The 15,228-nt window shown below is 48.3% G+C and overlaps 2 protein-coding genes across 2 annotated transcripts in view; one reads left to right on the forward strand and one right to left on the reverse strand.

Annotated features, from left to right (window-relative positions):
* The window catches only part of LOC139684162 (uncharacterized), a 1,455,962-nt gene that overhangs the window by 306,732 nt on the left and 1,134,002 nt on the right, over window positions 1–15,228 (reverse strand).
* LOC139684161 (uncharacterized) overlaps window positions 1–15,228 on the forward strand; it is a 1,434,678-nt gene that overhangs the window by 245,300 nt on the left and 1,174,150 nt on the right. The window contains 1 exon segment of the mRNA XM_071579762.1: window positions 3,612–4,189. Coding sequence (XP_071435863.1) covers window positions 3,612–4,189 — 578 coding nt within the window.

Raw genomic sequence — 15,228 nt, forward strand, 5'->3', positions numbered from 1 at the left:
AACTCTTCATATCCAAGAGCAGAATTTCAAGCCTCTTGGGGCCAGAGATATCTTCCACATGTGCCAGAGAAACAGAAGGAAAAAAAAAAGGTGGAAACTGTTTTCCCCCAGAGGGTATCTCAGCAAAAAAAGTAGCTTCTGGTGGTAAGTAGTTTCTTTGCTTCTAAAAGTAAACTTGGCTTTTCCCCAACCTTTTTGTATCTCTCTATGTACCTCTTAGCAATCAGAAAAAAAAAAAAAAGAGAGAAAAAAACCCCAAAGAAAATCAAAAACAAAAAGAAAAAACCGAAACAGGTTTTGGTCTAACCAACTATCTTGGAAAAGTTTTAATTTTGTTTGGGGAAAATATTTGAACCTAAAGTGTTGTGTTATTTTCTCTGCAGTATTTAACCAGATGAAACACATCCACACTGGGAAATTCCCTGAAAGTGCTTGGAATATGGAAAGAGGTTTCAGAGCAGGTCACATCTCCTCAAGCATCAGTGGACAAAGTGGGTAAAGGCTTGATAACCAAAATTCCTTGTGAGCCCCATTTAGCAGAGACATGGTGACCCACATTCCAGGTGCTCCATCCTGGGCACAGACCTGCTGACCCACGTTCCAGGACATCCAAGCTAGGCACAGACCTGCTGACCCATGTTCCAGGTGATCCATGCTGGGCACAGACCTCCTGACCCATGTTCCAGGTGATCCATGCTGGGCACAGACCTGCTGACCCACGTTCCAGGTGATTCATGCTGGGCACAGACCTGCAGACCCACGTTCTGGCTGAATCATGCTGGGCAGTGCATTTGGTTTGTGTGGCCAGATCTTGTTAGTAGAGGGACTCCACGGTTAGGAGTTTCGAGCAGCTGCCAGAAGCTTCTCCCGTGTCCAGCACCTGACCTGACCCATGAAGGTGAGGGTGACACAAGTTCTTTTTAATCCACCCCATGGGGAAGATTAGATTTACTTTATCAATATATCTGTAGATGTAGGGTTTAGAACAGTTTTGTGTGCATGGAAAGTAGGTTTGGAGCAGTTTTGGTTCCCGTCTGTAGTGAAATAAAAGCATAAAAATCCCACTTTCCTTCCCTGGCTCCAAGCCCAGCCTGTCCCCTCCAGGGGTGGGTGTTCCCCCTCTGGTTCTGGGTGGTTCTTTTGCCCATGGGTAGCAAAGCACCCACTGCTTTTGCAGCTGGAGAGTGTTGGAGCCATGAACCATCAACATTCCAGTCTCTGCCAGCTTTGCACCCCAAAAGCTGAGAAGGGTCGATCTGTCTCCTCAAAGCAGCCCTATCCCACTGAAAATGGCTCAATCCCACCTTAAAATTATTATTGTTCTTATTTTCTCTATGGAATTCTGGGGCAGCCAGTGCCAAACCTCAGCTCTCAGCAGGCTGAGGCTTGGTCTTGCACTTCTGCCTTTGCTCAGCCAGAACATTTTCAGTGTTCCCTCACAGGAGGGAGGACACTGAACCCTTCCACAAAAAGAGAAAACTAGTATGAAAAATTCAGAGAACACTGAAGAAAGAAATACCTTTTGCTCTCATTTGTCCGTTTCACGTATTTCTCTTCTGCTTTCCTATAATCGATGTTATCCACAACAGCAATTCTGTAGGTGATGGCCTAGAAAAGCCATCTACTTGAATGAGAATCATTCCATAAAAGTAAATCAAAAAGGAGTGATTTGAAACTCTCTCAGATGAGTAGAGTTTAGGAAAAGGGTTCCTCAGTCAATTAGAAAACTTGGCTGATGCTCCCATTCTGTGCCTGAAGTATTTTAAAAATTAATAAAAATTCATCCTGCATGTCGTAGTTCAGCAGTTGGGACCAGTTTATCCCTGTGTGGATGATCAAAGCTGTGTATTCCACACCCTCTATTCATTTCCCAAAAACTGTTAACAATGGAGCATTTGCAGCAGCTGCCCAGGGCACAGCTGACCCCTCAGGCTGGGAGCTGGGTGTGAAAGACATCTGTGAGATAAGAGCTGGGATAACTCCCCTGCAGGGAGTCGTTAGCACCTTGACACCCAGCCTGAGGGGGCGTGGCTGCTAATGGGCCATCAAGGGTTCCAAAATACCCCCTGACTCCCAGAGTTAATCACCCATTGTGTGACTCCCCGCCCAGGGGGAGGGACTGGCTGCTCCCTGGGGTACATATCTTGGGGGAAGACCTCAGGGGACACTCCTTGGATTGAGAGGAGGACCAACACCTCGACAGGAGGAGACCACCACCTTCAACCAGCCTGTGATCACCACTCTCCACCAGACTGCAACTGTCAGCTGCACCAACAGGTTTACCACTTTGGACTTTTCCTTTGGACTTGGGGGAGCCACACAGGGTTCAGCACAGGGGCTAAGAAACCCCTTTGTGCTTTTGCCCCAGGGGGCTGGGTTATACTGCTGGGCTTTTGTGGGTTAAAACCAAATTTGCTCTTTCTGCCATTGCATTTCTTGTAATATTTTCATAAAGTTGTAACTCTGACTTATAATCTCCTTTGTGTTGTGTTCATTTCTCCTGCCAGTTTCCCTTTAAACCAGCACACCTCCCCACTTGGGGCTTCCACCACCCTCTGGAAGGATCTGAGCTGTGACCACCACTGGGACAGGACCACAGACACCACTGGGTGAGGACCACTGCCTTGACTGCCTGTCCCAGCAGTACAGCCTGACTGCAGTGCTGACTCTCAAGGTTCCTGCCAGGGTTTTGGGGTGTGGGGGAGGTGAATCCTATGGAAGGTGGGCCATTCTGCCTCTTTATTGTGGCCATGTGTGTTTTATGGGCGGGGGAGGCTGGGCACTAACTCTTTTGGACAGAGTGGGCTGAGAAGTTTTTCCTCCTGAGTTTGTTTAGCCCAGTTTATGAGTTGTTTTCAGCATTTCTTCTTGGGAAAGAGTTTGGGTTTTTTCCCCCTTCCTTCCAGATGTATTTGTTCACTTTCTCTGCATTTCAGGAACCTGAGTAGGGTATACTAGGAAGAAAATTCTCTCCACGATGACTCTCTCTTGCAAATTATCTCAAACTGAGACACTGGTGTCTTTCTAGAGATGGATTTTCAAGTAGAAACCCACAACCAACCTGCTAACATGTTTTTTTTACCCTTAGATCGGGATTTCTCATTTCCAAACCTTAACAGGATTCAGGAGGAGGCTGCAAGGAAGAGGAAGATGCCCCAAGACCCCCAGAAAGGTGAGGAGGAAGTCAGTGCCACTTTTCCCCTCTCCTTTGCTGCATCTTCCAGCCCAGCATGGCCCTGTCTGCAGGACAGCCCCGCTGCCGATGCCGTCCTGCCAGGGCCGGGTTTGGGGGGATGTCTTTGGCCTTCCTTGTGGGCCAGAGGCAAATGCCCTGACTGATGTTTTTTCCTGCCCCAGGGCCCGAGCTGAGCATGGAGAGCATGGAGGACAAATCGCCCTGTGAGACCCTGCTGGCAGAGGCCGTTTTGAACAGCTGTATGGCACAGGAAGTCAACGGGGAGGAAAAGCCACAGGGATACCCCAGTAGGAGGACCTTCAATCCCAGCCTAATTTGCTCTGAGGAGGAGCCGCCCATCCTGTCCCAGGAAGGCGTCCAGAGCCACAGGTGGATCTCTAACCTGGAGATCCATGTTCAGTTTCACCCTATGGAGAAGCCCTACAAGTGCTTGGAATGTGGGAAGTGCTTCAGGCAGGTCTCCCACCTCTTCATCCACCGACAAGTACACACAGAGAAGCACTGGAAGTGCTTGGAATGTGGGAAGAGCTTCACCCAGAGCTACAACCTGATCCGACACCAGATGATCCACACCGGGGAACGTCCCTATGAGTGTTCCGAGTGTGGGAAGAGGTTTCAGACCAGCTCTCATCTCCTCGGTCATCAGCGCACACACACAGGGGAGAGGCCCTTCCACTGCACAGACTGCGGGAAGAGATTCAAAGACAACTCCACCCTCATCACCCACCGGAGAATCCACACTGGGGAGAGGCCCTTCCACTGCACAGACTGTGGGAAGAGATTCAAAGACAACTCCACCCTCATCACCCACCGGAGAATCCACACTGGGGAGAGGCCCTTCCACTGCACTGACTGCGGGAAGAGATTCAAAGACAACTCCACCTTCATCACCCACCGGAGAATCCACACTGGGGAGAGGCCTTACAAGTGCAGGGAGTGTGGAAAGGGCTTCACCCAGAGCTCTAATTTGACCCAACACCGACGGACCCACCAGTAAGGGAAGTCCAACCAGTGCCCCAGCTGTGAGAGAAGCTTCATTCACTGATCAAAGGTCAGCTTCAAATTGTCAACTTCAAATTGTCGATTGCTCGGCCTCTCTATGAGTTATTCAACCCAACCCATTGCACGCTCATATATGCCTTCTTTTGTCTTTGATTTTCATTTGTTGGATCTTCATCACTTCTAATCACCTGAAACTGAAGTAAAAATAAAGAAATTGAACTAATACATCTAAACCCTCAGTATTTCACTGGCATTTAGGGATGGAATTTGAGATTCAAAAGGATATTCAGGAAGCATTCTCATTTCTAGTGGGTTTTGGGGGAGTTGTCCCCAAAATTGGGCCGTCCAGGTCAAGAGAATTTTTCCATCATTTTGCAGTCCACAATCTGAGAGGGTTCGATCTGTCACCTCATAATGCCTCAATCTCACCCCAAAATAGCTCCATCCCAACTCAGAATTACTCAGCCCCTCCCCAAAATGGCCCAATCCATCAATCCCCACAATTCCTCCCTGAACCCACCATGGAGTGTCAGCAATTAGAGATGGGGAATTAGAAGCCCAGGAGACTTGGGGTGTAATTTGGAGAGCTTTGATGTGGATTGGGAGGGTTGGGATGGGACTTGGAAGAGGATGGAGGGGTTTGACAGCGATGACATGGCGGGTCTGGAATGAGAGAGGGAGTTTTTAGGGTGCACTCCTGTCCTTAGTGGGGTACTTTGAGGGAGTGGGAGGGGGCATGTGGCTTTAGCACTTGGAGTGGGGCCCCACAGGGAGGGACGCAGGGAGCTTGTTTTGAGGGGATCTGCTCTTTCTACGAATTTAGGAGACTATAAACATCTTTTGGAGGTCCCTCTCTTAAATTTCAGTGCCTGAAGTGAACCCCTTGCAGTTTTGAGGTTGGTGAGATGACTCCATGTGGGGTTTGTTCCTGCTGTTTTCAACAAATTTTTCAAAGTTAGAAATGGCTCTGAGGAGCTCCCCGTCATTCTGGGGGTTGCAGTGACCCCCTGGCTCCACTGGGGGCTGAGGGAGGTTATAATCCCCAATTCTGCGCTGTTAGAAGTGGCTTGTTTGATGGACATCCCACCTGCAGGAGGGTGTCCCCCCTTCATTCAGGCATCTTGCTCTGTGCCTGGGACCCCTCCCTACACGGGGGGCACCCACAGTATTTCTGGGGGAAGGGGCTCCTCGTGCACTGGGATCAGCCCAGCTGGTGTCACAGAATGCCAGAATGTGCTGAGTGGGAAGGGACCCCCAAGGATCATGGAGTCCAACCCTCAGCCCTGCACAGGCTCATCCTCAAGAGTCACACCCTGTGCCCCAGAGCATCATCCAAACCCTCCAGGAGCTCTTGCAGCCTTGGGGCTGTGCCCACTGCCCTGGGGAGTCTGTTCAGTGCCCAGCACCCTCTGGAGGAAGAACCTCTTTGTAAGATCCAGCCTTACCCTGCCCTGACACAACTGCAGGCCATTCCCTGGTTGATGCCCTGGTCCCCACAGAGCAGAGATCAGTGCCTGCCCCTCCTCTGCCCCTGCCCAGGAAGTTGTACCTGCAATGAGTTCTCCCTTCAGTCTCCTGTTGTGCAGCTGAACACACCAAGTGCCCTCAGCTTCTCCTCACACACTGACCCTGCAGGATCTTGCTCATCTTTGTTTCCTCCTTTGGACACTCTGCAATGGCTCAATCTCTTCCTTCTGTTATGGAGCCCCCAAAAGCCCCAATATTTCAGGTGAGGGAACTGTCAGGGCTGTGCGATGTGAGGCCTGAGAGTGCCCAGGGGACTCTGTGACACTGCAGGGCCTGCTGGAACCCAGGGGACACTGTGACACTGCTGGGCCTGCTGGAACCCAGGGGACACTGTGACGCTGCAGGAGTGAGGGGACTTTGTGAGAGTCAGAGAATCACCAGCTCTGCCTGGCACTGGTCAGCAGCACAGAGAGGCAGTGGCTGCCCCTGGTGCCACAAGAGGAGACCAATTGGCTTCTCTGTGTCCAGCAGCAGTGTCAGACAGACACACACAATTTAAGAGGGGCAGCTGCTCCCGAGTGTGCCCAGCAGGGCAGAGAGATGGAGAGGCTGCACAGGAGGAGGCAGATGCAGCTGCTCCTGGTGGCCCCACAATGGGTTGTTGTAGGAAAGGGAGTTTTGAGGCTGGCAGGTGTGGAGTTAAATTTCCTGAACAACAAGGCTTGGAGATGAGCAAAGGACACCTGATCTTCTGGGACTGGCAGGCCCAGGCACCAGAACACTACAGACTGGTTGTGTTTGCATATGTGTATTCCTCTGTCTACTCTCACCCTCCCAAACCCCCCACACTTGATAGGTCTGCTTTTCATCTGCAAGGAGGTCGAAAGCCCTGAGCCATCCCCCCATGCCTCCCCCATGTGTGGGAGGTAACCAGTTCCTCTGCCCCTGCCTTGAATACCAGTCCCTGAGTCCATATATTGTAACATGGGATTTCAATAAATGGCTTTGCTTGGTTTGAGCTGGTGATCGGCGTTGTGGTTCATTCCTGTGGAGACCCAGATCCATCACGATAAATGGAGCTGAAACGTGGAGCCTCGGGAAAGATTCCATTTAGGGGCTGGCCTTGGTAACCCTGACGTGGCAGGAGAGACAGGAACACCAGGAGGTGACTGTCCCAGTGATGAGCAGCAGTCCAACTTGGGAAGAAGAATGATTGGTGCCTGTCTGCTGGACTGAAAGGGATTGGCTCTGGAAATGAGAATAATCTCACAGGGGTGAAAAACATGACCAAATTATTGGGGGCTAACAGCTCTGAAACAAAAAGATTCAGTAACGGGGTCAGTGTCTAAGCCACTTGTGAAGGCAGAGCCCTGAAATAGCTTGAAGGGACAGAGCTGAGCTAAAAGAGATCAGTACCCCATGAAAATTAAAATGACTTGTTTGTGAATTGAGTGTTCTGAAATCATTTGTGACCAAAACCGTTCAGAGCCAAACTAGTTACAAAAACTGGAGTCCCCCTCTTTTTTTTTAAGATAAATCACTGGAAGACTTGGAAAAATTGACTATTTGGTGTCAGGGAGAAACATTATGGAGATGAGATCTAGGCTGTCTGTGGAGCAGAGGAACCTGCTCTGGATGATGAGGTGCTGCTTGAACAGCATGAGCTCCAAGTAAATGACTCTCCTTTCCAACACTCCCTGCTGTGGGCACAGCTGCCCTCTGAATCTGCTGCTGCCAGTGATTGCAGCTGCCCACCAAAGGATGCAGCAGGAGAAGCAGCTGCACCCCCCGTGCTGCTGTCCCACGCAGCGTTCCTGCCCGGGGCAGAGAAAGGCCCAAAGAGCAGCAGCCCCTGCCCTGCTCTTGCCGGATCACCCCGCAGCCCTTCCCGCCTGGGGCACTGATGCCAATGGGTGGGATGGCGGTAGAGAGAAGCCGAGCCAGGCAGAGGCAGCGCCAAGCCCGGCGCAGAGCAGAGCGGAGGATGCTGCGGGCGGGGCCGCTGCCGCCAGCCCCGGGGCTAGTGCCAGAGCCCGTGTCGGTGCCAGAGCCCGTGCCGGTGCTGGTGCCGGTGCTGGTGTACGTGCCAGAGCCCGTGCCGGTGCCGGTGCCGGTGCTGGTGTACGTGCCAGAGCCCGTGCCGGTGCCAGAGCCGATACCCGGTGGGAGAGCTCCCCGCTGCCCCTGCCCGCTGAGCCCCGGCCCGGCCAGGAGAGCTCCGAGCAGCCGCCAGAGCGCAGAGGCGGAGATGGCTCCCACAGCAGCACCGACAGCTCCCCCAGCGCTGCCGCCACAGCCCCAGCACCCAGCGCAGCACCGCCAGAAGCTGCAGGAACGGCCCGGCCCAGCCCGGCACAGCTGACAGGAACAGAAACCCCTTGGAGGAGCGGCCAGAGATGCCAAACTGGGACAGACACAGATTCTGATCAATAGCAACGCTGTCGGGTTAACAGTTGGTAATAACTTATTATGAATATTCATCTAACTCAGGATTAATTAAATACGACTTTACCCTTATCAAGATGGAACAAAATTTCATAACCCTTTCTACTAAAAGGGAATACTAGAGCAGTTTCTTGCCAAACAAAACTTCTATGCCTTTTCCAAGTAATATTAAAAGTCAATATAAGGCTTATTGCTCTAAAGAGAGGGAAAGCAATAATGCCTTTAAGTTAAAAGCTTTCAACAAGCTGCAAATATGTCACCTTTCTGTATCTCAGTTTCTAACATATTTTGTAGCACTCATGCTCTAAGATAGTGTCGTGTTGTATGTTTATTATTCTAGTTATTTGTAAAATGTATTCATTGTTTAATTTTATTCTGCAAAGTTATGGCATAGAAACACACAAGTGTGCACTTTTGTAAAGTAATGCTATTGTTCTTAAGACCAATGTTTTTATATCGGAAAAACGTGTTATATATCTAAGCTAGTATAATATTTGATGTGCAAATTATCCGTCAGGTGAAAAGGACTTTCTAAATTTCAAATTGCTTCCAAACTTCTGATGCTTTTAAAGCTTTTTCTAATCATTTGAACACCTACTATAAAGAGTAATACTTGTTAAAAGTTTCAATTCTCTTTAATACCTTTGTTCCTAAGCTTGTGTTTTCCCTATTAACAATTCCATTTATAGTACGAATGAGGGTGTTGTTTGTTGCTTTTACTCCTACCTGCATTAACTATCAGTGTTTCAATGAGTTTCTTTATATTTTACTCTATCCTAATGGCTCAAGAAGAAGCCAACACTGGAGTTGTGGCATTGGGAAGTGGTGAGACTCCTGCAGTGGCAGCTGAGGTGGCTTGGCCGGGAAGGGTCACACAAAGCTCTCTCCTCACTCTCTCCCTTCTCTGCCTGTTGTCCTAAAAGCTGCAGCACTCCCAAGTTATGCTGTAGTGATGTGTAAATAATGTATGAAATCAGAATTTTAAAATGTCCAACAGTTCTCTTTTTGCAGCTCATTAATGGAACGTGCACAAAATTAGTAAAACACATATTTTAGTTTTTAATTACAAAAATTACAGTAATATTATAGAATTTGTTAATCTTTCTCATTAAGTACTAGCAATTGTTTTAAGCTTTTGTTTGATTAAGTAATGATGATCCAACCAAGCAAAGAAATTCAAAGACAGCCTTAGGAACCTTTCTCTAAATTATTGATATCCATGACTGTAAGCAATAAAATGGAAGTTTTAGCGATGTAATAATATTTACTAAGCTTTACAATAGTCATGCCAAGTATTTTATGGATCCAAACCCATCAAATATACAATGATACCTCTCATATTTCCCATGTAAGAACAAGAAAAAAGGGGAGTATGTGCTTGTATGTGTATGAACGAATTTTTTAATTTTAAATGAAACAGGAAGCAGAGACATGTTTATGTTTTATGAAGTTATATTCTTGTCAAAGCAGCAATTTCAAGAAGCACAGGAAAGTGTAAGGTTAAGAAGAACACAATTTCTCATTTCAGAATTATAAGACACAGCAAAGCCAATCCCTAAGCTCTGAACTGAGTGACTGCATGAAGGGAGGCAGGTCTGGATGAAAGATGCATGGGAGGGTGTGAGGGTGTGAAGATGGATGGATGTGCTACCGGGGCACCTGTCCCACTGACACAGCCACAGCTCCTCATCTACACACAGGCACCCACGGGTGAAAGGCAGAAGACACATAACTCTGAGCTGAACAAAGTTATTCATTTGCAGAAATACTTAAATAAGATTTCAAGAACAAATTCTATATTAAAAATGCACTCAAAAGTTTAAGTCAAAGAAAACACAAACCCTTAAGAGTTGTTAAAGCTATTTGTTTCATTAAAGTTATTTTTTTTCTAAGTCAATTTTAATAAAGATTTTTTAAGGTTAACTAAAGACCCATAAGAATAAATTCTGAAAGAAACAGCAATCACTCTAAATCAATACATAAAGGCATTGATAAGGTGAAAAAGCTTCAGGTATCTTGTCTAGCTGGCTACACAGTATAAGACCCCAGTTAAAGAAATCATTTATTCTGGTATTAATGGGTCTGTTTTTGTTTTTGTATTGTGCTCTGCATTCCTGGTTTATTGTCTTGTATGCAATATAGGATTAATGGTAGTTTTGCACAAGTTTCACTTTTGCAGCTTGAAAACAAGACAGGGGGAGTTGTTGGGATGCAGGTGCTGTTTGCATTCAAGCCCTGCAGTTTGTTATGTCTGTGTTAAGCAGGATAGACCGGCGGGCTCGGGAACAGCGCCCAGAGTTCTTGTTCTTGCTCTGTTTGCCTCCACCAAAGCTGGGTCTGTGCTCTGAGTCATGGCAAAGATGAAACTTGGTTATTTATCCCATTTCTAATTCACTGTTCGTCTTACATTTTACCCACAGTCTAAATGAGGAATTTTCTTGTGTGAGCCCTTGAGCAAAATCAAGGATCCTGCAGCATCCAGTTGTCCTTTGAAAGCTGCTGTGAATGTGGCAGAGCCCTGTGCAGAGGGGAGAGAAGTTCTTTGCCAGTGCCACATAAATGCCCCTCAGACCCCAGTGGGACCCTCAAGTGTCCCCCAAGTTCCCCCGGGCCTCTTATTTCCACCCCAACCTCATAAAATCCCCCCAGGACCCCCTCCCCCTTCGCATGAGGCCCTTCCCAGGATTTGGGGCTCCAATAGGGCACTTTGGGGGCCGAAAAGTATTTGGGGGCCCTTTTGGGTCTGGTGAGTAGGGGAAGATATTTGGGATAGTATTAACAATTTGGAGTGGGATTAAAGGAATTTTTGGTGGAATGAAGGGAATTTTGGATGGCATTAAGGGAATTTTGGGTTCAATTGGGGAATTTTAGAGTAGAATTCAAAGGGTTTGAGGTGAAATTAGGAGAGGGTAGGTGGAATTAAAGGAATTTGGGGTGGAAATAATAATCTTTAAGTGAAATTAAAGGGATTTTTGTGGAATCTTGGGGTGAAATAAGAGGGATTCCAAGAAAGGTTGAGGTATTTTTTGAGTAGAGTTAAGAGATTTGGAGTGGAATGAAAGATATTTTCGGTAGAAATAAGGAGATTTTTGGTGGAATTAAGAGGATTTTAGATGGTAATAAAAAGATTTTGGAAAATGTGGGTCGAATTAAAAGAATGTTGAGTGAAATACATAGGATGGGAGAGATTTTAGATGGAATTAAGGGAATTCTGGCCAACATTAATGAGAATCTTTAGTAAAATTAAGGGGATTTAGATTGAAATTGAGGATTTTAGAGCAAATGAGAGGAATTTTATGTGAATTAAAGGAATTTTGAATTTAACAGGCTTCTCCAATGTGGGTTTCCCAAGGGTTCCCAAGTCCTGCCACCAAATCTGCTCCAGCGTGGGCTCCTCCCCTCAGCCCTGAATGGGCTGCCACAGGGTCTTGGCATCCTTTTGGCATCCCCTGCTCCAGTGGGGGCTCCTCCCCAGGCTGCAGGGTGGTCTCTGCTCCATCCTGGACTCACCCACAGCTCACAGGCCCTTCAACTCAAGGTCACATGCACTTCCAGCCTGTTCAGGGCAGCAGCAATTCCCAGGCCTCCTGCCAGCCCAGGCACATCCCCAGGGCTGTTGTCCAACATTCCCAGGCACAGCACAGTGAGGTGGTCAGAGCTGAGCAGCTCAGCAGCAGAGACACCAACAGGCACTCACCAAGCAGCACCAGACTGTGATACAAAGCCAGGAGCTCCAGACAGCACCAGCAGCTGCAAATTCCATCAGCACATCCCAATTCCATCTGTTGGTATCTCCAACACTCCCAGCCCCACTGTGGGCACTGACAAAGGCTGGTGTGGTTTCACCCCATCCAGCCCCCAAGCCCCTCACAGCCACTCCTCACTTTCCCACCAGCAGGAACAGGGAGAGAAATGGGAGGGAAATGCCAAAAAACTCATGGGTTGAGATAAAGACAGTTTAATGAGGACAAGCAAAAGCTGCACACACAAGGAAAACAAAAGAAGGAATTCCTTCTCTGCTTCCCATGGCTGGGCAGGTGTTCAGCACCTCCAGGACATCAGGGCCGAATCCCAAGGAATGGTGATTGGGAAGACAAACTCCATCACTCCAAACATGTCCCACCCACCTCCTTCTCCCCCCACTTTATACCCTGAGCATTATTGCCTGAAATGTCTGTGGAGAAAAAGACTCCAGGCCAATTTCAGTGGCAGATAATAGAGCAGCAGATTTAAGGATCACCCAGGCTCACCCAGGAATGCCCATCCACACTCCTGCCCCAGCACTGGTTTCATGGTTTTATAATAATGTCTGTCCAATCTTTGTTCACTCTCCCCTCAGTCCTGCCCCGTTACGCCCCCAGCACACCCATCTGGAACTGAGTCTGGGGGAGTTTTCGGACTCCCTCTTCATCATCTTCTTCTCCCTCACTGCACACAGGGCACTTGAAGGTTTCCATGTGCTCTGGGCTCGGAGGTCACTCAGCCTATGTTTGTGTCTCATGGTGCAGGCCTTGAGGTGCTTTTCAGCCTTTACCTTGAAAACAAGACTAAACAGCTCATGAAATCTGGAGGGGTTTATGTGGGGTAAGGGTTGGTGTGCATTAACACTGAACTTTAAGCTACTAGAAATACTGGCACACTAAAATCTACATTCACTATAGCTCACTATAGCTACTTCTAAAATCTATGAATTTAAAAATCAAAAACCACTTTGAGTCATCAGCATGATGTTGATACCACTGTCTGGGTAAAGGTGTGGGCTCCAGTCCCCACTGTCTGCTTTGCCCGTGCATTGGTCAGACAAAGGGGCAACTTCCTCAGTTCTTAACCCAATAGAAGGAGAATTGAGGAATGGCACTGGAAATGTTATTGGCGTGACACAGGTTGAATTGGGAAAACAATGAATATTCATGAGTTCCTCTATTGCCAAACTCCACTAAACCTTTTCTATAGAAAGATGAATTAGAAAACCTGAGGAAGAAATTTATTTTAAAAAATGGGTATTTTGAAATCATAATTTTTGAGACTACACATGTCACTGGAGCAGCTCTTCTCGGGCAGGAAATACCTCCAGTCAGCAGCCACATCCCAGCTGAAGCTGAACATGCAGTTCCTGTTGTGTGGGCCAGTGGAATTACAGGAAAGTCGAAAAGGGCAGAACTCATAAGAATTACCCCTAAGGCAGGAGCTGGTAAGGCAAACCCAGGATCCTCTGAAATTAGAAAGCCAAGTTGGATTGGTTCCAATAACAGAGAAATTTGCTAAGCATGGTTTGTTTGTAGAATCTAAATCCAGGTACCCATAAAGAAAGAAATGGGAAAGATTATCGATTAGTTTAGAAACTGAGAGAAACCCCTTAAATGATAACCTGGAGTAGCTGGTAGGATTAGATTTAAAGGTGCCTTTTTCTGCATCCCCTTGAGAAAGGAAAATCTTTGCTTTGAATGAGAAAGTCTGGAAACTGGGAAGGAAGAGAAGAAGCCACTTGTCTCCTCCTGAGCCATGAACAGTCCATGAACTGCCCTCCTGGGAATGGCAGGGTCATGCCAACTATGGATTGCTCAGAGAACCCTCTCAGGAAGTCCCTCAGAGACTTGATAAGGACATGCAGATATACTGGTAACTGTTGAGAAATGCCATGAATATGTAACAGGAATGCAGGGATGAACAATGAATACTGATGAAATGCTGACACATCAGCTGCAGTGAAGATCCCTCTGTGTGCACTTTGGGAACTGATTCCCAGGGCACTCAGCATGCTGTGACCATGTAGGGAGTCATGATATAGACTGTCTGACTGCTCAAGCTCACCAGTTGGGTCTCAGAGGTTTCTTTTGAGAGCTGGTTTTAGGCATGAGATGGCCCCTCAGAATTCCCCCAGTGGGGGGAGGGAGGGGGGACCAATAGGGGTCCCCATTCCCAATCCAATCTCGAGGCTGGTTCTGCCCATCCGACCCCCAAAATCGGCCTCAATCCCAGCCCCGCATGGAATCAAGCAATTTAGGGGTGTGATCAAACAAATTGGGGTGGAATGGGGACTGTTCTTTTTAGGGTTATACATTTCTTTGGATTGAAAATATGAAAAGCCTTGAGACAAGACATGAGGCAAATGGGCTCAGCTCGATGTGGCTTTGAGCAGAGCCTGGAGAGCTACAGTGTCCATCACACTGTTTTCCATCTGCTCTGGAGAGATTTCCCTGATTTGTTCACATCTTGGAGAACCAGATTTGGAGTTTCCGTGCTATCTCCTGAAAGGGAGATACGAATTTTTGTGTGCCATTGCCCATCCATACATGCCAGGCCACAAGACTGAAAGAACAGGATGCTTCCCTTTCATGTAGGTCTTGTTTTAATGTCCTCCCTGAAATGTGCACTGGGAACAGTCTGGGGTTGATGTGGGGGCTGTGAGCAGTCCCGAGCCCTGCAGAAGCCTTTGAGGGAGACAAGGAGCCCTCCCAGGGGCTGCTCCTTCCCCACAGCCTTTCCCCCCAGCCCTGTCAGCAGCTCCCTGGGCCGGTTGAGAGCTGCCCCTGGCAGGCAGCAGAGTCTCTGCCCTAGCACAGCGCCCTGGGCTGCAGGACCCTGCTCTGCCCCACCGCCGTGGGCACCCCTAGCTGAAACCCCTGGCTCCACAGCTATTCCAAAGTGCCCCCCAACAGCCCCCTCCTCACACATCCCATCAGCTGGGCCTGGGCCAGCTTTAGGAGATGCCTCCTGGAGCTCCCCAGGACACTGGGCACAGCCCCAAGCCTGACAGAGGATGGTTTGGATGATGCTCTTGGGCACAGGGTGAGACTCTTGGGGATGAGACTCTGAGGGTTGGACTGGATGATCCTTGTGGGTCCCATTCCAACGTGGCACTTTCAGGGATTTTGTGACACCAGCTGGGTTGGCCCCAGTGTATGAGTATCCTCATCTCCCAAAAAGAAATGTGGGTGGCCCCTGTGTGGGGAGGGCTCCCAGTCCCGCCCCAGCAGGCCTGGAGGAAGGGAGAATACCCTCCTGCAGGTGGCATGTCCATCCAGTTTTGGTCAAATAAAATAATAATAATAAAAAAATGAGTCGCGTTAAGGTGCATATGGTTGGGTTGGGTGGCCTATAGAGAGGCAGAACCACAG

This window comes from Pithys albifrons, chromosome 33 (genome assembly GCF_047495875.1).
Source record: "Pithys albifrons albifrons isolate INPA30051 chromosome 33, PitAlb_v1, whole genome shotgun sequence".
Classification (NCBI taxonomy): Eukaryota; Metazoa; Chordata; class Aves; order Passeriformes; family Thamnophilidae; genus Pithys; species Pithys albifrons.